Source organism: Anabrus simplex, chromosome 4 (genome assembly GCF_040414725.1).
Source record: "Anabrus simplex isolate iqAnaSimp1 chromosome 4, ASM4041472v1, whole genome shotgun sequence".
Taxonomy (NCBI): Eukaryota; Metazoa; Arthropoda; class Insecta; order Orthoptera; family Tettigoniidae; genus Anabrus; species Anabrus simplex.
Window position 1 is genome coordinate 260,204,149 of NC_090268.1, and position 15,517 is coordinate 260,219,665.

The 15,517-nt window shown below is 39.1% G+C and overlaps 1 protein-coding gene across 1 annotated transcript; it reads left to right on the plus strand.

The window, feature by feature from the left end:
- The first annotated feature begins 442 nt into the window (after positions 1-442).
- Positions 443-15,517, plus strand: LOC137500486 (uncharacterized). The gene is made up of 4 exons (XM_068227386.1): positions 443-496; positions 5,296-5,410; positions 14,501-14,835; positions 14,994-15,517. The coding sequence occupies exons 1-4, from the start codon at positions 443-445 to the stop codon at positions 15,504-15,506; spliced, it is 1,017 nt and encodes a 338-aa protein (XP_068083487.1). The 3' UTR covers positions 15,507-15,517.

Genomic DNA, 15,517 nt, shown 5'->3' on the forward strand with positions numbered 1-15,517 from the left:
TATTTTGTCTGATATTTTTAATTCTTGAAGTCTCAGTAGCCCCAAAGAGTACAGGAGACCCTTAAACAATGACTCAGGGCATATGAAAAAGCTGGATGAAATTTGTGATTGTCTAAAACAACTCAAAGTTTTGAATAACCGCAAAGGCAACCCTCTCTGTATTCAGGGTTGGATAGACAATATTTCTGCACTGAAACTATTGTGGTCTGAATTATATAGTGATTATGGTTTTCATTATTTGCTAACAAGGAGGCTCACACAGAACTGCATTGAAAACATTTTTTCCATCATCAGAGCAAGAGGAGGTAACAATGTAACTCCAGATGCAACAAAATTTCGCAGTGACATAAGGAGTGTTATGATAAATCAATTGATCTGTGCTTCTGATGACAGCAATTGTGAATCTGATGTTGCAGACTTTCTACTGACTCATAATGATGTGATGAAGTGCAAGTTTGATGCTAATGTCACTCGACAGTGTGAGTTAAGTGATCAGGTAACTGATTATGACTATGATAAAATACAGGAAAAATGCAGACAATTATGTCATGGGCTGGGCATGTAGCAAATTTCTCCATGCTGAGTGTAGGGATGTATTGTCATCTTATGATAATGATAGCCGCCTCTGTGGTGTAGTGGTTAGTGTGATTAGCTGCCACCCCCGGAGGTCCGGGTTCGATTCCCGGCTCTGCCACGAAATTTGAAAAGTGGTACGAGGGCTAGAACGGGGTCCACTCAGCCTCAGGAGGTCAACTGAGTAGAGGTGGGTTCGATTCCCACCTCAGCCATCCTCGAAGTGGTTTTCCGTGGTTTCCCACTTCACCTCCAGGCGAATGCCGGGATGGTACCTAACTTAAGGCCACGGCCGCTTCCTTCCCTCATCCTTGCCTATCCCTTCCAATCTTCCCATCCCCCTACAAGGCCCCTGTTCACCATAGCAGGTGAGGCCGCCTGGGCGAGGTACTGGTCATACTCCCCAGTTGTATCCCCCGACCATGAGTCTGAAGCTCCAGAACACTGCCCTTGAGGCGGTAGAGATGGGTTCCCTCGCTGAGTCCGAGGGAAAAACCGAACCTGGAGGGTAAACAGATGATGATGATAATGATTATAGCATGGGAAACTTGCACATAGAAATGAAAAAGTATGACAATTCTAAAATTATGTTTCCGAATATTTGTGGGGGAAAGTTAGATGCTAAAATATCAAGAACATTTGAAGATAGTTTCTTTTTAGTTTTTGTTAGAAAGCAAAGATGGGATTAGAAGAAAATTAAATGAGAGGTTTTTGTCATTGAATGAATGTAGTGTAGGCTTATGTAACAGCTGTGTAAAATTACTGACTGACAAGTATTTCAAAGCCCTTATAAAGGCATATGTGAATATAACCTATGATTCAACAGTGAAAAATATTGCCTGTAAAAATACCAAGTTTAAAAAGATACTGCATGTGTGATTTGCTCTTGAAGACTGTAGGCCCTAGTCATAACATGACGATTTAATGTTTTAATTTGATAATACATTTGTTTTATTCTTATCACTGGTTCATTCAGATCAACATCCACCTTTTTCCTTCCCTATATTATGTTACAAGAACGACGCAAACGTCTTAAAATCAGTATTTCGTTGGGTTGGAAGTCGAAATGTGTAGTGTTTGAATGGCGCGTTATGTTAGTGTTCCCTGCGAGCCGCTAGATGGCAGCACTACGTGCTGTCGCCGCTGCTCTGCGTGCTAAGTGAGGAGAGTTTCCACTATTATCATATTAAGCTATTTGATTATAGTCTTAACACTAATTAGGTAAAACATTTTGTTGAATTACAGTTGTGATAAAATTGCTTCTGCTATGTCCGTGTGTATTGGTGTATCCGTTTGACTATTGCTGAGAATGTTTAGCGGTGATTACCACAGCACGGTGACCGTTCGTTGTCTGGAAGGAGCGCAAAACTGTCCTAATTTACAAGAAAGGTAACCAGGACGACCTCTCCAACTGGCAACCCATCGCCCGTCCAACACCGTGGGAAAACTGTACTGCTCCATCCTCGCATCCAGGATGGGGATAATTGCGGCAGCCAACAGCATCATCTCCCCACACGATTCTGTAATTTGTAAAGTATAGATAAGAAATGTGTTTTTCCACCATTCAATACACAATTTATTTTAATAGATTAAACTAGTACCGGTTTCGGCTCTTTAACGGCCATCATCAGCTAGTACATGATTTGTTTTAGCCATTAGACAATTCACAAGTTATTGACTACTGACATTTTAATTATATGTTATTGTATACATTTCCATCCCCCATTAGACATCCGGATGCCTAATACAATAACAACTTGTGAATTGTCTAATGGCTAAAACAAATCATGTACTAGCTGATGATGGCCGAAGAGCCGAAACCGGTACTAGTTTAATCTATTAAAATAAATTGTGTATTGAATGGTGGAAAAACACATTTCTTATCTATACTTTGAATCTGTCAATACGGAAAATGAAATTTATAAATAATAAAATCTGTAATTTTTAACCAAGACTCTGGACTGCTAGGGTATATCACAATACACTCAGTTGTTCACTCACCGTTAGAACGAAAGAAGAAGTGCATGAAACCTTTTATTAGCCAGAATCTCATTAAGATATCAATGTTAATGAATCAAGTCATTTACCCTAACCTTGGCACTGTTATTTTAATCACAACTAACTGCCGGTTCAAGCATTGCATATCATAACTGCAATTCAACAAAATGTTTTACCCAGTTAGTGTTAAAAGTATAATTAAGTACGATTAATTGTAAATACATCAAAATCATAACTTAACCTTGAGACATTATAATGGCTGAGGATGCTCAGTAGATGAGCGAAATGTGTCCCAACTGTAGTATTATGTCAAGGATAAAATCATAACAATAAAAACTTTTTATTGTATTGAATGGGTGGAAAGCAAATCAATATTTGTATTATTTTGTTACCAACTACTGCAAAAGAAAAAAGACTAAAAAGGCCCGCAAAGTTTGATTGTGTCATGGCGTCGGACGGTAACATCACACTTTCTCAATTCCTCCTTCAATCTCGGGGCTTACAGTAGGAAAGCAAGTTCATTTATTAACTTTAACATGTTTTTTTACATCCAGGCCAATTTTTGTCATGAGAATAGTGGCCCATTTGGGGCACACCCTTCAAGAGGGTTTTTTCTATTGCCGTGGTGCATACTGTCTGCACGGCAAGGAAAAAAAAATAGCTATATGAAACCAGCAACCAACAGTTGGCAGTAGTGCTATTCTACTTACCTCAGCGCTACTACTGGAAACCTAAGTATCAGGCAAAGGGCAGTCACTTCGCATGCGCCACATAGTGGTGCCTCGTGTTACTAACATTGCAGGGGGTCTCTATAGTATTGCCCTTGTGACTAATGTTCAATGACAATGATAAATTTTAGCAAAGTGTCCGACATTGAATACCACACAACATTAGGGAAGGGTGTGGGGGAAGAGAGTACGGAAAGTTAATAGCTATCTGGTGGTGATTTCAAGGCTGTGTAACTATTGATAATCTTTTCTGCCACAATCAGTGATGTTAGCTGTTGAATCACCATGTGTCCCAGGTAATACACTACAATGCACCTTTCATTGTAGAAGGCTGGCGAAGTATTGTTATGTACAGATTATGCCACTCCTCTTGACAGGCCTTCCAAAGCCCATGTATGGTATTGGGGTTGTTTGCTTTCCAGTGTATGCAGAGAAGTCCACTGAGGAAACATCTTGTGTCTTGACTGGAATGTCACAGAAGAAAATAGCTTGCATTCCTTTTTCTGTTTCCAGGTGAAGCAGGGGTGTGACTGGGCGCCTTATCTTGATGCGCCGAAACGTTTATCATTGTATCATTGGGAGCTGTCTGGTCATTAGTTTGATTGGTAGTTAAAATTGACTTTACTTGGCTACTCTTATAAATCTCTTTACTCCGCACGGCTCTACTTCTAAATTGACGTTTTGGCATTTTTTGGCTCTGTCTGCTGGTTATGTGTTGAAGCATAAACATCCAACCAATCCCAGTCTGCCATTTATATCGGCAGAGCACGATCTTGAAACCCAGTTGCCAACTCTAATATTTACATTCGCCATGTGGTTAACCTATTTCGCTCGGCGTTTATGGTGTTCGGTACGCTTCGCGATCTTTTGCATTTTCCTTCAGTAACTAGTGTGTTTTTCATATTCTTGGAGGGTTCTAGTGACTCTGAGATCGATGGAGGCCGTAACCTCCTTCCTGTGTCAGCCATTGGTGGTGAGTGATGTTTTATTTCCTCATTCACTTTTATTCTTAATAATATATTCTCTTATTAGTGTCAGATGTTGTTAGTAAGTGTAGTTTTTGTGAATTTGTTTTCAATCCATATGCATTAGTTATTCTGAGTAGGATATTACATTTTACAAGGGCTGTTAACCGTGGTCGTATTGCATCAGCTGTTCTCGTGGACGTCGCACGCTGGCAACAGAGCAAATGTGATCCTCATTTGTTTTGCAAAACTTCAATTTAGAAGTAAGGCCGTGCGGAGTATAACTTGTCATAAAAGTAGCCAAGAATTGCTATATATCCCTTGGAGAAAATATCTCTGCATTCACTATACTGTCTTTGATGATAATCTCTGTGAGGCTGGATGTTGTTTTCTTATTTATATTTGTTATGGTGGTGGGGGCTAGTGGAAGAAAAAATGTATATTATCTGAGTCAGTTTATATTCAGGAGATAGTGGGTTTGAATCCCACTGTTGGCAGCCCTATAGATGGTTTCCCATTTTCACACCAGGCAAACGCTGGGACTGTACCTTAATTAAGGCCACAACCGCTTCCTTCCTGCTCCTAGCCCTTGCCTATCCCATCATCGCCATAAGACCTATTTGTGTCGATGTGATATTAAGCAAATTCTCAAGAAAAAAGAGGATGTGTTAAAGGCATTTTCTGTTCTGATGGCAGGCGGCATACATGCTGTCGGGGAGCAAGGGGCCGACCAATCCAGTACGACGCAAGAGGCCATTAAGGGAAAGAGACAGCCCACTACTACAACGTTTCCAGGAGTGCCCGTGCGTGCGTTAAAGTTGTGTTGAAATCCACATACCCATGAAATACAGAGCTTGTTATGTTAGAGTATGGCCTGTGGATGATTCTTATTTATGTTATTATATCTTCGATGTATGATACAAGTTAATTAATAATGCATATAACAAGGGCATTGACAACAGACCGAAAAACAATTTGTTCGAAAGACGGTTACACAACACATTTTCTTACTTTACCTTATCTTATTCCAGCTCAAGTATCCGTGTTACAGCACTTCGACACTCGTCTTCGTCACGAGAGCTGTCACCGGAAATATCCTCATCACTAGACTCCTCACTGTGGCTGTCGTCTCGCAGATTTATGATGGTATTATCCATGAGTGTCAACTACTACATCCCTTTTGTAATCGTTCTCTTGAAATTTTTCAGCATGTGACTCACAAGCCTGTTCGGTTACTTTATCCAGCTCCTCTTCCATTAAAGATTGGACGTCAGCTAGTTTGAACGTTTTGTTCCTTTTCCCTACAGCAGTTTCAACGTTTCCCCAAACCAGCTCTCTGTGGTTATACCAACAGTAATAGGGTGGCAGGTGAACAACTGTATGACCCATTCTGTCAGCAAATGTATGAAATTCGTACATTTTTGCCTTTGGCTCTATTAGTTCACTAGAGACAACAGTTAGACTCTGGTGTGATTGCTATCATGACAAATATTCCTAGCAGATAACCATGATATATCAACTTTTTGCGTGTTCGTTGTAGAGATTCGTTCTAGCTGAACCGAATGGTAGCCGGCATTGTCCATTACAATCACTGCGTCTTTGATGTTCCTCTCGTCAAGAGCATTTAAAAACATTAAAAACCATAGCATTCATATCAGTGTGGTAGTCATCACTGGCTGATTTCACCTTTGGCCTGAAAACCAATTTACATTCCTGTAGAAAACCAGTGTGACTGGAACCTACGTTTACATTAAGGAGTGAGGGTAATTGTTTCCACCTATTCAATACAACAACAATGTGATGTCATTAATACATCACGTATTTATTAGCTTTCAAGATTGGGACCGGTTTCGGCATTTGTGTCTGCCATCACCAGCCAAAGGAAAATTGTAACAAGGCTTTATACAATATTAACATAATTTTAAAACATACATGTATATAAATTGAACCATAGTCTTAAATTATTTTGAAATTTGGTGTACACCATAAAACTTTAAATTGAAATTAATAGCATATCATATAGCATAACATATCACATATAAAATATGCTATTAATTTCAATTTAAAGTTTTATGGTGTACACCAAATTTCAAAATAATTTAAGACTATGGTTCAATTTATATACATGTATGTTTTAAAATTATGTTAATATTGTATAAAGCCTTGTTACAATTTTCCTTTGGCTGGTGATGGCAGACACAAATGCCGAAACCGGTCCCAATCTTGAAAGCTAATAAATACGTGATGTATTAATGACATCGCATTGTTGTTGTATTGAATAGGGGGAAACAATTACTCTCACTCCTTACTGTCAATCTGGATTCAATACGGACCAAAATAAAGTTTTTGACATTAAATGGAACCTACGTGACAAACAATAATTCAACCCCCATTCCCCACAGGAACTTTTAAACCTCCTGTACCCTTTTTTTCTTGCAAAATTTTCATTAGAGCATAATTCTGATGAATGTCTGTTTCATCTGAATGAAATATATAGGGCGAAGGGTCCTTATTCCTCAGTAGATGCATTTTTCTCAAAAACGTTACTCTGGCTGTTACCAAATCAATCAGTCAATACTGATGATCTGAATTTAGGGCAGTCGTCCAGGTGACAGATTTCCTATCTTTTGTTTTCATAGCCTTTTCGTAAATGATTTCAAAGAAATTGGAAATATATTGAACATCTCCCTTAGTAAGTTATTCCAATCCCTAACTCCCCTTCCTATAGCCTAAATGAATATTTGCCCCAATTTGACCTCTTGAATTCCAACTTTATCTTCATTTTGTGATCTTTCCTGCTTTTAAAGACGCCACTCATTCGCCTACTAATGTCATTCCACGCCATCTCTCCGTTGACAGCTCGGAACATAGCACTTACAAGTAACTGTTCTCATTTTGGTTCCGTACTGAAGATGACATATATCACAAATATTATAATATTTATAGATCCACCTGTTCAGTACAATACAATCCACTATTTCATGTGGTTAAAATTTATACATAATATTTAAAAGTCATAGGCACATGTTTCACCCTTTTTATGGGCATCATCAGCCTATATCAATCTTAAAATTATTGGATATGGGATCTTTCTAATCTTATAAACTATAGAATAAAATGTTGAATAATAATCTCATAAAATGTTATACTATAACATAACATCCAAAATTATGACAATGCACAGAAAGTATGTTAAAGATACTGTAAACTAACAGTTTTGAAGATTATAATGTGGTTAATCTCGAATATTTTAAACACTCAAATATTCTTGAATCAAGTAATCCTGGTGAGGGTCCCATCCACTGGAACCATACTCTAGTTGAGGTCGAACCACACTTATGTGTCCTCTCCTTGACATCCTTACTACAACCCCTAAACACCCTCATGACCGTGTGCAGAGATCTGTACCCTACATTTACAATCCAATTTATATGATTACCCCAGTGAAGATCTTTCCTTATATTAACACCTAGATACTTACAATGATTTCCCAAAAGGAACTTTCACCCCATCAATGCAGTAATTAAACCTGAGAGGACTTTTCCTATTTGTGATAGTCACGATGTGACTTTTAACCCCGTTTATCATCATACCATTGCCTGCTGTCCATCTCACATTATCGAGGTCATGTTGCAGTTGCTCACAGTCTTGTAATTTATTTATTACTCTATGAAGAATAATATCACCCACAAAGAGCCTTACCTCTGATTCCACTTGTTTAGGGCCTACTCATATCATTTTTATATATATATAAGAAAACTAAAGATAAAGGTCCAATAATACTGCCTTGAGGAATTCCCCTCTTAATGATGACAGGGTCAGATAAAGCTTCACCTACTCTAGCTTTCTGAGATCTGTTTTCTAGAAATATAGCAACCCATTCAGTCACTCTTTTGTCTAGTCGAATTGCACTCATTTTTACCAGTAGTCTCCCATGATCCACCCTATCAAATGCTTTAGACCGGTCAAGCGCGATACAGTCCATTTGACCTGAATCCAGGATATCTGCTATAACTTCCTGGAATCCTACAAGTTTCAAGCTTCAGTGGAATAACCTTTCCTAAAACCGAACTGCCTTTTATCAAACCAGTTATTAATTCCGCAAACATGTCTAATATCAGAAAGAATGCCTTCCCAAAACTTACTGGCCACTAATTTTCAGCTTTATGTCTATCACTCTTTCTTTTATACACAGGGGCTACTATAGCAACTCTCCATTCATTTGGTAAAGCTCCTTCATGCAAGCAATAATCAAATAAGTACCTACTTCAGAAATGGTAATATATCACAACCCATTGTCTTTAGCAATCCCCCAAGTTCTTATCAACTCCAACTGCTTTTCTAGTTTTCAACTTTTGTATCTTATTGTAAATGTTATCATAGGTAAATTTTAATACTTCTTTAGTATTAGTCACCTCTCCTATCTGGACATTATCCTTGCAACCAACAATTTTTACATACTGCTGACTGAATACTTCTGCCTTTTGAAGATCCTCACATATACACTCCTCTTGTTCATAAATGATTCCTGGAATGTCTTTCTTGGAACCTGTTTCTATCTTAAAGTACCTATACATACCCTTCCACTTTTTGCCAAAATTTTTATGACTGCCAATTATGCTTGGCATCATGTTATCCTTAGCTGACTTCTTTGCTGGATTCAATTTCCTAGTAAGTTCCTTCAATTTCCCCTTACTTCCACGGCCATTCTAAGTTTCCTTCCAACCTGCAACTCCTCCTTTAGTCTCTCTACTTCTCTGTTATAATATAGTAGGTCTTTACCATTCCTTACCTCCCTTGAAGCTACAAACTTATTTTCACATTCCTCAACAATTGCTTTAACCCATCCCAGAGTCTGTTTACATTTTTCTGTACCATTTCCCACCGATTATAGTTACTTTTTAAAAACTCCCTCAAGCCCGTTTTATCAGCCATGTGTAGTGCCTAATAGTCCTACTTTTAATACTTTCCTATCATATTTATTTTTAAGTATGACAAGAACAGCTTCATGATCACCACTAATATCTATTACTTCGGTTTCTCTATAGAGCTCGTGTGGTTTTACCAGGACCACGTCCAGAATATTCTTCCCTTTAGACCGGCCTTCGGGCCGAATATCCGACATTCAAGTTGGTCCCATTACTTTCTGAATCAGCTGTCCTTCACATATTTACTTATTTGCCATTTGTTGGTCATGCTTCCTGTCATTTGTATTACCTTCCCATTTGACATTTGGTAAATTGAGGTTACCCGCTACAATAATGTTCCTTTCCATATTGTTTCCCACATACCTAATTATGTTAACATTTAAACCGTCCAGAAATGTTCTACAGCCTTTCTAAAAACATCCAGAGGAAGTGCAGCATTTGACAAATTTAAAATTAGTGAATTTCTCAGTAGACCTTTTGCCACTGAATCTGATATATCTTCACTTGCGAATACACTTTCTAAGTGCACACTGACACATTAACACTCGGTTACTAGGGATGATACACAACTAACCTTGCTGGTCTCCCATGTTACACTGTACAAATACTGAAATTTCCAAACTCTCTTTGATTTCTTTTAGCCTCTTGGGAGACTACTGGTAGAATTTGCAGAGCAACTACAGTAGTGAATCAAGTTAATCCATATCGTGTCTGGCTTCCTGGCAAAATGGCTAGCGTGCTGGCCTTTAGTTACGGGTTTGATTCCCGGTAGGGTCGGGAATTTTAACCATCATTGGTTTATTTCACTGGCATGGGGACTGGGTGTATGTGTTGTCTTCATTATCATTTCATCCTCCGGTCTTGGAAACCAAGAATAATGGCTGAGAGGATTCATGCTGACCACGCGGCACCTTATAATCTGCAGGTCTTCGGGCTGAGGAGCGGTTGTTTGGTAGGCTGTGGCACTTCGGGGCTGTTGTGCTATGGTTTTTGTCGTAGGCTAACACGCCCAAACAAATGCATGATGTATGATTTCTATGCCTAACCCCAGCCTTTATTAAAACTTGAATAATAACAAAGGGCACGTGTAGAATTACTGAAATGTAACACAGTACCACAAATTCATTGCGCTTTTGACCACATGCAAGTATAGAGTAATTACAGATAAAGACCAACTGCTTTTTTCATATCGATAATCTATTATTGTTAGTGCTAGGCCTAAGTCTCTCGTTCATGTATATCCATCGATGCTCTTCTGCAGAGAAATATATATACTCTATTTGCTCTCGCAGTTATTTATTTCTGAGAAGATCCTGGCGAGGTTTTAAGTTTGTTCAGTGATGTCACATATGTCTGAGCTTTTGTTACAAACTGATAGATAGGAAAGAAAAGAAAGTATGAAAAGTATGAGTGGAGCTTAGGCGCCAGTAGCAAAAACACAGTCACCACAGCAACCTGGCACCCAGGATTGCTGCAACCCTGCAATAGACCATCATATCTCATAACCAGCGTTTAATTCAGGTAATTTGTTAGGAATATGAGGATATTCAGGGAATTTTTTGATACTGATCACTATATGATCTGTAGTGAAGTAAGTGTCTCTAGGCTTAGGATAGAGAAGTTCAAATCTGTCTGCAGATGAATAAGCGTAGAAATTCTCCAGGACAAGGAAATTAGGCATTAGTACATGGATATGATTAGAGAAAAGTTCCAAACAATAGCCAGTAAGCTGGCTGAGGATATGGAAGGAGAATGGATGTCATGCATAATGCTGTAGTGAAAATGGCATGGAAATACCTAGGAACAACTGTATGTAAAGATGGAATGATGAAGTAAGAGCTGCTTGTAAACGTAAAAAGAAAGCATATCAGAAACAGCTCCAAACAAGGACTGGTGCAGACAGGGAATTGTACGTAGTTGAAACAGAGCAAAACTCATAATTATTGACACCAAGTAGTTAGTTGGTAATGGTTTATTTTACCTGGCAAGATTAAGGTTTTCAGGCCTTCTCTTCCAACTAACCAGGCACTAAAATGTACATATATTACATTGTATCACTTTACAATAATAGATTTAATACCAATTAAATTAATAGTAATACTAGAATGATTTGTGATAAGTAGGGCTTGGATTCGAGCATATTAGCATAATTTTTTCCTGAATAGTACACAAAGAAGCCTTTCGGTGGTATTTTCATCTCTCTGGGACCAGCAGAATTTAAATTTATCGAGCATATAAATGCATAAAACCGCGGTTTTCAGAATAGAAGCATTTAAATGCATATTCTTGTGGTTTTCTCTAAATAGTTCGTTTTTCTTCGAATTCTCCCGAATTCGGGCCCTGACCATCCTTAAGGTTCTAACACAAAAATAATTATTGAGAAGCCTATCTGGTGCGAATAATAGAACCGCAGGTTTTTAACCTTTAGTGAGGTCATTCACACATCCTAATTGGCCTCTGCCGGATTAGTGTGTGACTCGTCAGGTAAGCAATGGAAGCCCCAAGCATCCTTTCACTTTGAAATGTGAGGTATTTTATACTGAAATTCAAGTCAAGAGCTTAGGAAAAGTATCCTTCCGCATGTGAGCACGTCCCCTGTTCCCCCTTCCCGTCTCGTGGTCGTTCTCCATCTCCGCCACAACCAGCTTATCATTAATGCCGTGCGTCCATCTGACAAATACAGTACTTCATTCCGAAAAAGTGAAGCATCAAACGAAATCGCTTCCTTTCACATAGCTGTACTTTGATTACGTCCCATACCTATTTATTCCTTTATTGACCATGTTAAACCTACAGATCACTGACGAATACCGAGGCAAGAGAAGCAAGATTTATTTTTATTTCATAATGCGATTTGTATGAGGCACATGGAGACTTACAACATAAGTATACGATTCCCCTCACGTGCAACGACTGTCAGTGACAGTTTCTCACAGTTAAAAATGCTGAAAAACCCACCCGTGAGTGGGATTGCAAAATACAATGCTTACAGGAATGTTGTAAATATTGTAGTCTCGTCATTCGGAAGATGAAAACGAACTCATGATCCTCAGATGACAACATTTCTGCAGGTAGAGGGCGGTTACGAATATAAAATAAAGTACACATTATTATTATTATTATTATCATCATCGAATAAGCCAGGGATCCTATTCCCAGACCGTGTTAAGGCCCTTCCTGTTTTATCTACGGCGAGTGCTGAGCTGACACATCGATCTTTCGCTGGAAACTAGGATTTTCCTTGGAGTTTAAATTCCAAGCGAGCGGCGTAAACATTGTACACAGAAACGCCGATCAGCTGCGCGGTCTTTTTCACGTCTTCCACAGTCCACAGTGGATTCTAATCTCGTAGGCTACTGTAAACGTTCAAAACAATTTGGTTTAGATTTTCTACTTTATTGTTCTCCACTTTTGTTAGCTTTAAAGTATTTCACAGGGGACTCAAGCGTCACAGCATCACACACGTCTTGCTCACAGCTGGCAGCCATTATGAATACTGAACATAATCGTTAACTGAACCGTTACGGTGCCTACCTATTAGGTAAGTAGAGAGAGAGAAGTCTAAAGCCAAGACCGACTATATACAATATATATTGTAGTTGGTCCTGCTAAAGCCCCATTCACAATGCAAACGTAACGTAAACATAAAATTAACGTTAACTTAGAAGTTAGCAGCCATGTTGTCTAATGGAACCATTCACAATGCGCCGACGTAAACTGAACTGCGAGTCCGTAAAATTAAGGCTTCATTCGACGAAATACTTGTAATTCTCTTTCAAAATAATCTTTGTATGAGAAAAGGAAAAATAATTAGAAAGACGCTGTACCGAAAAGGAATACGTGGAAATAAATATGCTGTAGCATTGAAATCTGACGGCAAATGGCGGAAGACAAGCTCGCAGCGCTGGCGACCGGACGAGAGACAATTCCTGTCATAGATAAAACAGTATCCCTATATATATATATATTTCTTAACATTATGACAGACTACTAGTTTACGAAAACGATATCATCCGAACATCTCATCGGAGTGTGATAGCTAGCCGCATAGATGTCCGTAAAGGAGACCTTACACTTCCTTTTATTATGAAAGGGGAATCAAATCGTAAGATAGTGTCAAACAGTTCAGGTTTTATCCGCATGTACAAAACGAACTGACGAGGGTCATTTCTTACAGTAAATTACCGAAATCGCCCTGATACAACCTTCTTTGATTCAAGGGATGAACCAAGACAAACTACAATATATTGTAGTCGGTCTTGGATGAACCCATTTTCTGCACCGTTGTTTAGTTCGCATTTTCATGCACATACAGTAGCTCCCAGGAGTAAAGCAAGAGATGTCTGGGGTAATATGAATTCCGCTACCACGTTGTTTGATTCCATCGAGATATTAAAATATAAAACTGCGAGATAGCCTAAAACCCGACTTCCGTGCTAAATATGATGGCATGCTTTTGATTGGCTGCTGTGTGCTCTTTACGTTCCTCCATTGTGAACACCACGAATTTTACGGTTACGTTTGCATTGTGAATGGGGCCTTAGAATTCGGAGTGTAGATCCTCAGATTTTACATTTCCAAGACGGAAATTGACGTTTGGATTTGCTGATTTTTCATGGGATCGTTGAGAGGGTGCTCGTATTTCTACTGCAATATTTGAAAATAATTTCATAGTCCACAATGCTTTATTTTTGTTCATTCAATGTAACTTTTTCTCACTTATGCGTACCTACCTATTTATTTTCAGATCAAGATTTCGAAGGGTTTTCAATTTTCCCAACATAAAGCCACAAGTGGGCACTCAGCAAAAGTTGAAGAATTTAAGAAAAAAAAAAGGAAATCGAAGGAACAAGCGCTGATACAACCTTTGTTTAATCAGCAACAGCACTCGGACGAGTTCTCTTCCAGAGTTTGTAGGGCGTTTTTAAGCCCCAACATACCCCTCTACAAGGTAGAACATGCTGAGATTAGAGCTCTCTTCAAGTACTTTGCAGGAAGAGAGTTACCCCATGAGTCGACCCTACGTAAAAATTACATATCTTCAGAGTATGAAAAGGTATGAATTCATGCAAGCCGCTCTGCGTAAGTATATTTTTGTTAATTCATCTCTCGAGCGTTTTGCCAAAGAAGAATAAGTACAGTCTGGCTATAATTTCAATGCATTCTACGTATGCTCAGTGAAGACTGATAGTTCTGATAGTTAAATATCTCTTACAGTCGTACGACATGTCAGAATCCCATTAACTGAACGGTTCACCCCCCATTTTATGCATACCTGTTTCAGGCTTGCTGTAGCCAACCTTTTCAGATGAGGAGGTAAACGAAGTACTCGCATTGGTGACTGACGCTGCTCCCTACGTTATTAAAGCTGGAAAGGGCCTCAAGCTTCTCTACCTGAAGATGTTACTTGTCTTGCCCATGCAATGCACCGAGTTGCTGAGGAGATGCGCGAAAAATCGTCCAGCGTCAACAGCGCTCATTTCCTCAGTGAAGAAAATTTTCGTCAAGGCTCCTTCTCGCGTCCGTACCTTCAAGTCGATGCATCCAGAGCTCCCTTTACCTCCCGAACCCATATTGACGCGATGGGGAACTTGGATCTTGGCTGCCTTGTATTACGCTGAAAGTCATACCGCAATGGAAGAGGTAAGACTAGTTGAAATGTTTAAAGTCTTCTCATTTTCGAGTTTTCCTCTATCGTTGTTTTCATATCTTTTATCTTTACTCCATCATACTGCGCCTAAGTTTGTAATTTCCTCAGTTATTCTCCTCGGCTTATGTTTTTCATTTATATTTTTTTTCAGGTGATTAATACGTTTGATGAGGCGGACAGCAAGTGCATAGCGAAAGCTAAGGCTGCTTTTAAAATGAAGGGCTTGATGCCATCCTTGACTTTCATAAAAGCCTACATGAGCGTCATTCCTGAGGCTATCCTAAAGTTGGAATCACGAGGGGTGGAGTTGGTTGAAGTGGTCGCTACAATACAAGGAGTCGTCCAAGAAGCCGACTCGTGGCCTGGAGAGACTGGGAGAACCGTGAAACAAAAATTGGAGTTCGCGCTGGCTCGAAATCCCGGTTGGAGTGCAGCGTTGGACTTGGAGAGGATGCTGCGTAGCGAGTCCGAACCGTCAGAGGATTTTCCGAACTACTCTGCACAAGAAGCAACATTATTCAAGTATTTACCTCTCGTGTCAGTTGACGTCGAAAGATCGTTCTCATCATTGAAACTTTTATTGACTGACTTAAGAAAATCATTCAAAACTGAAAGCATAGAAAAAATTCTTGTTGTACAGAGCAATGCAGATCTACTTCATTGACCCGCGTAATT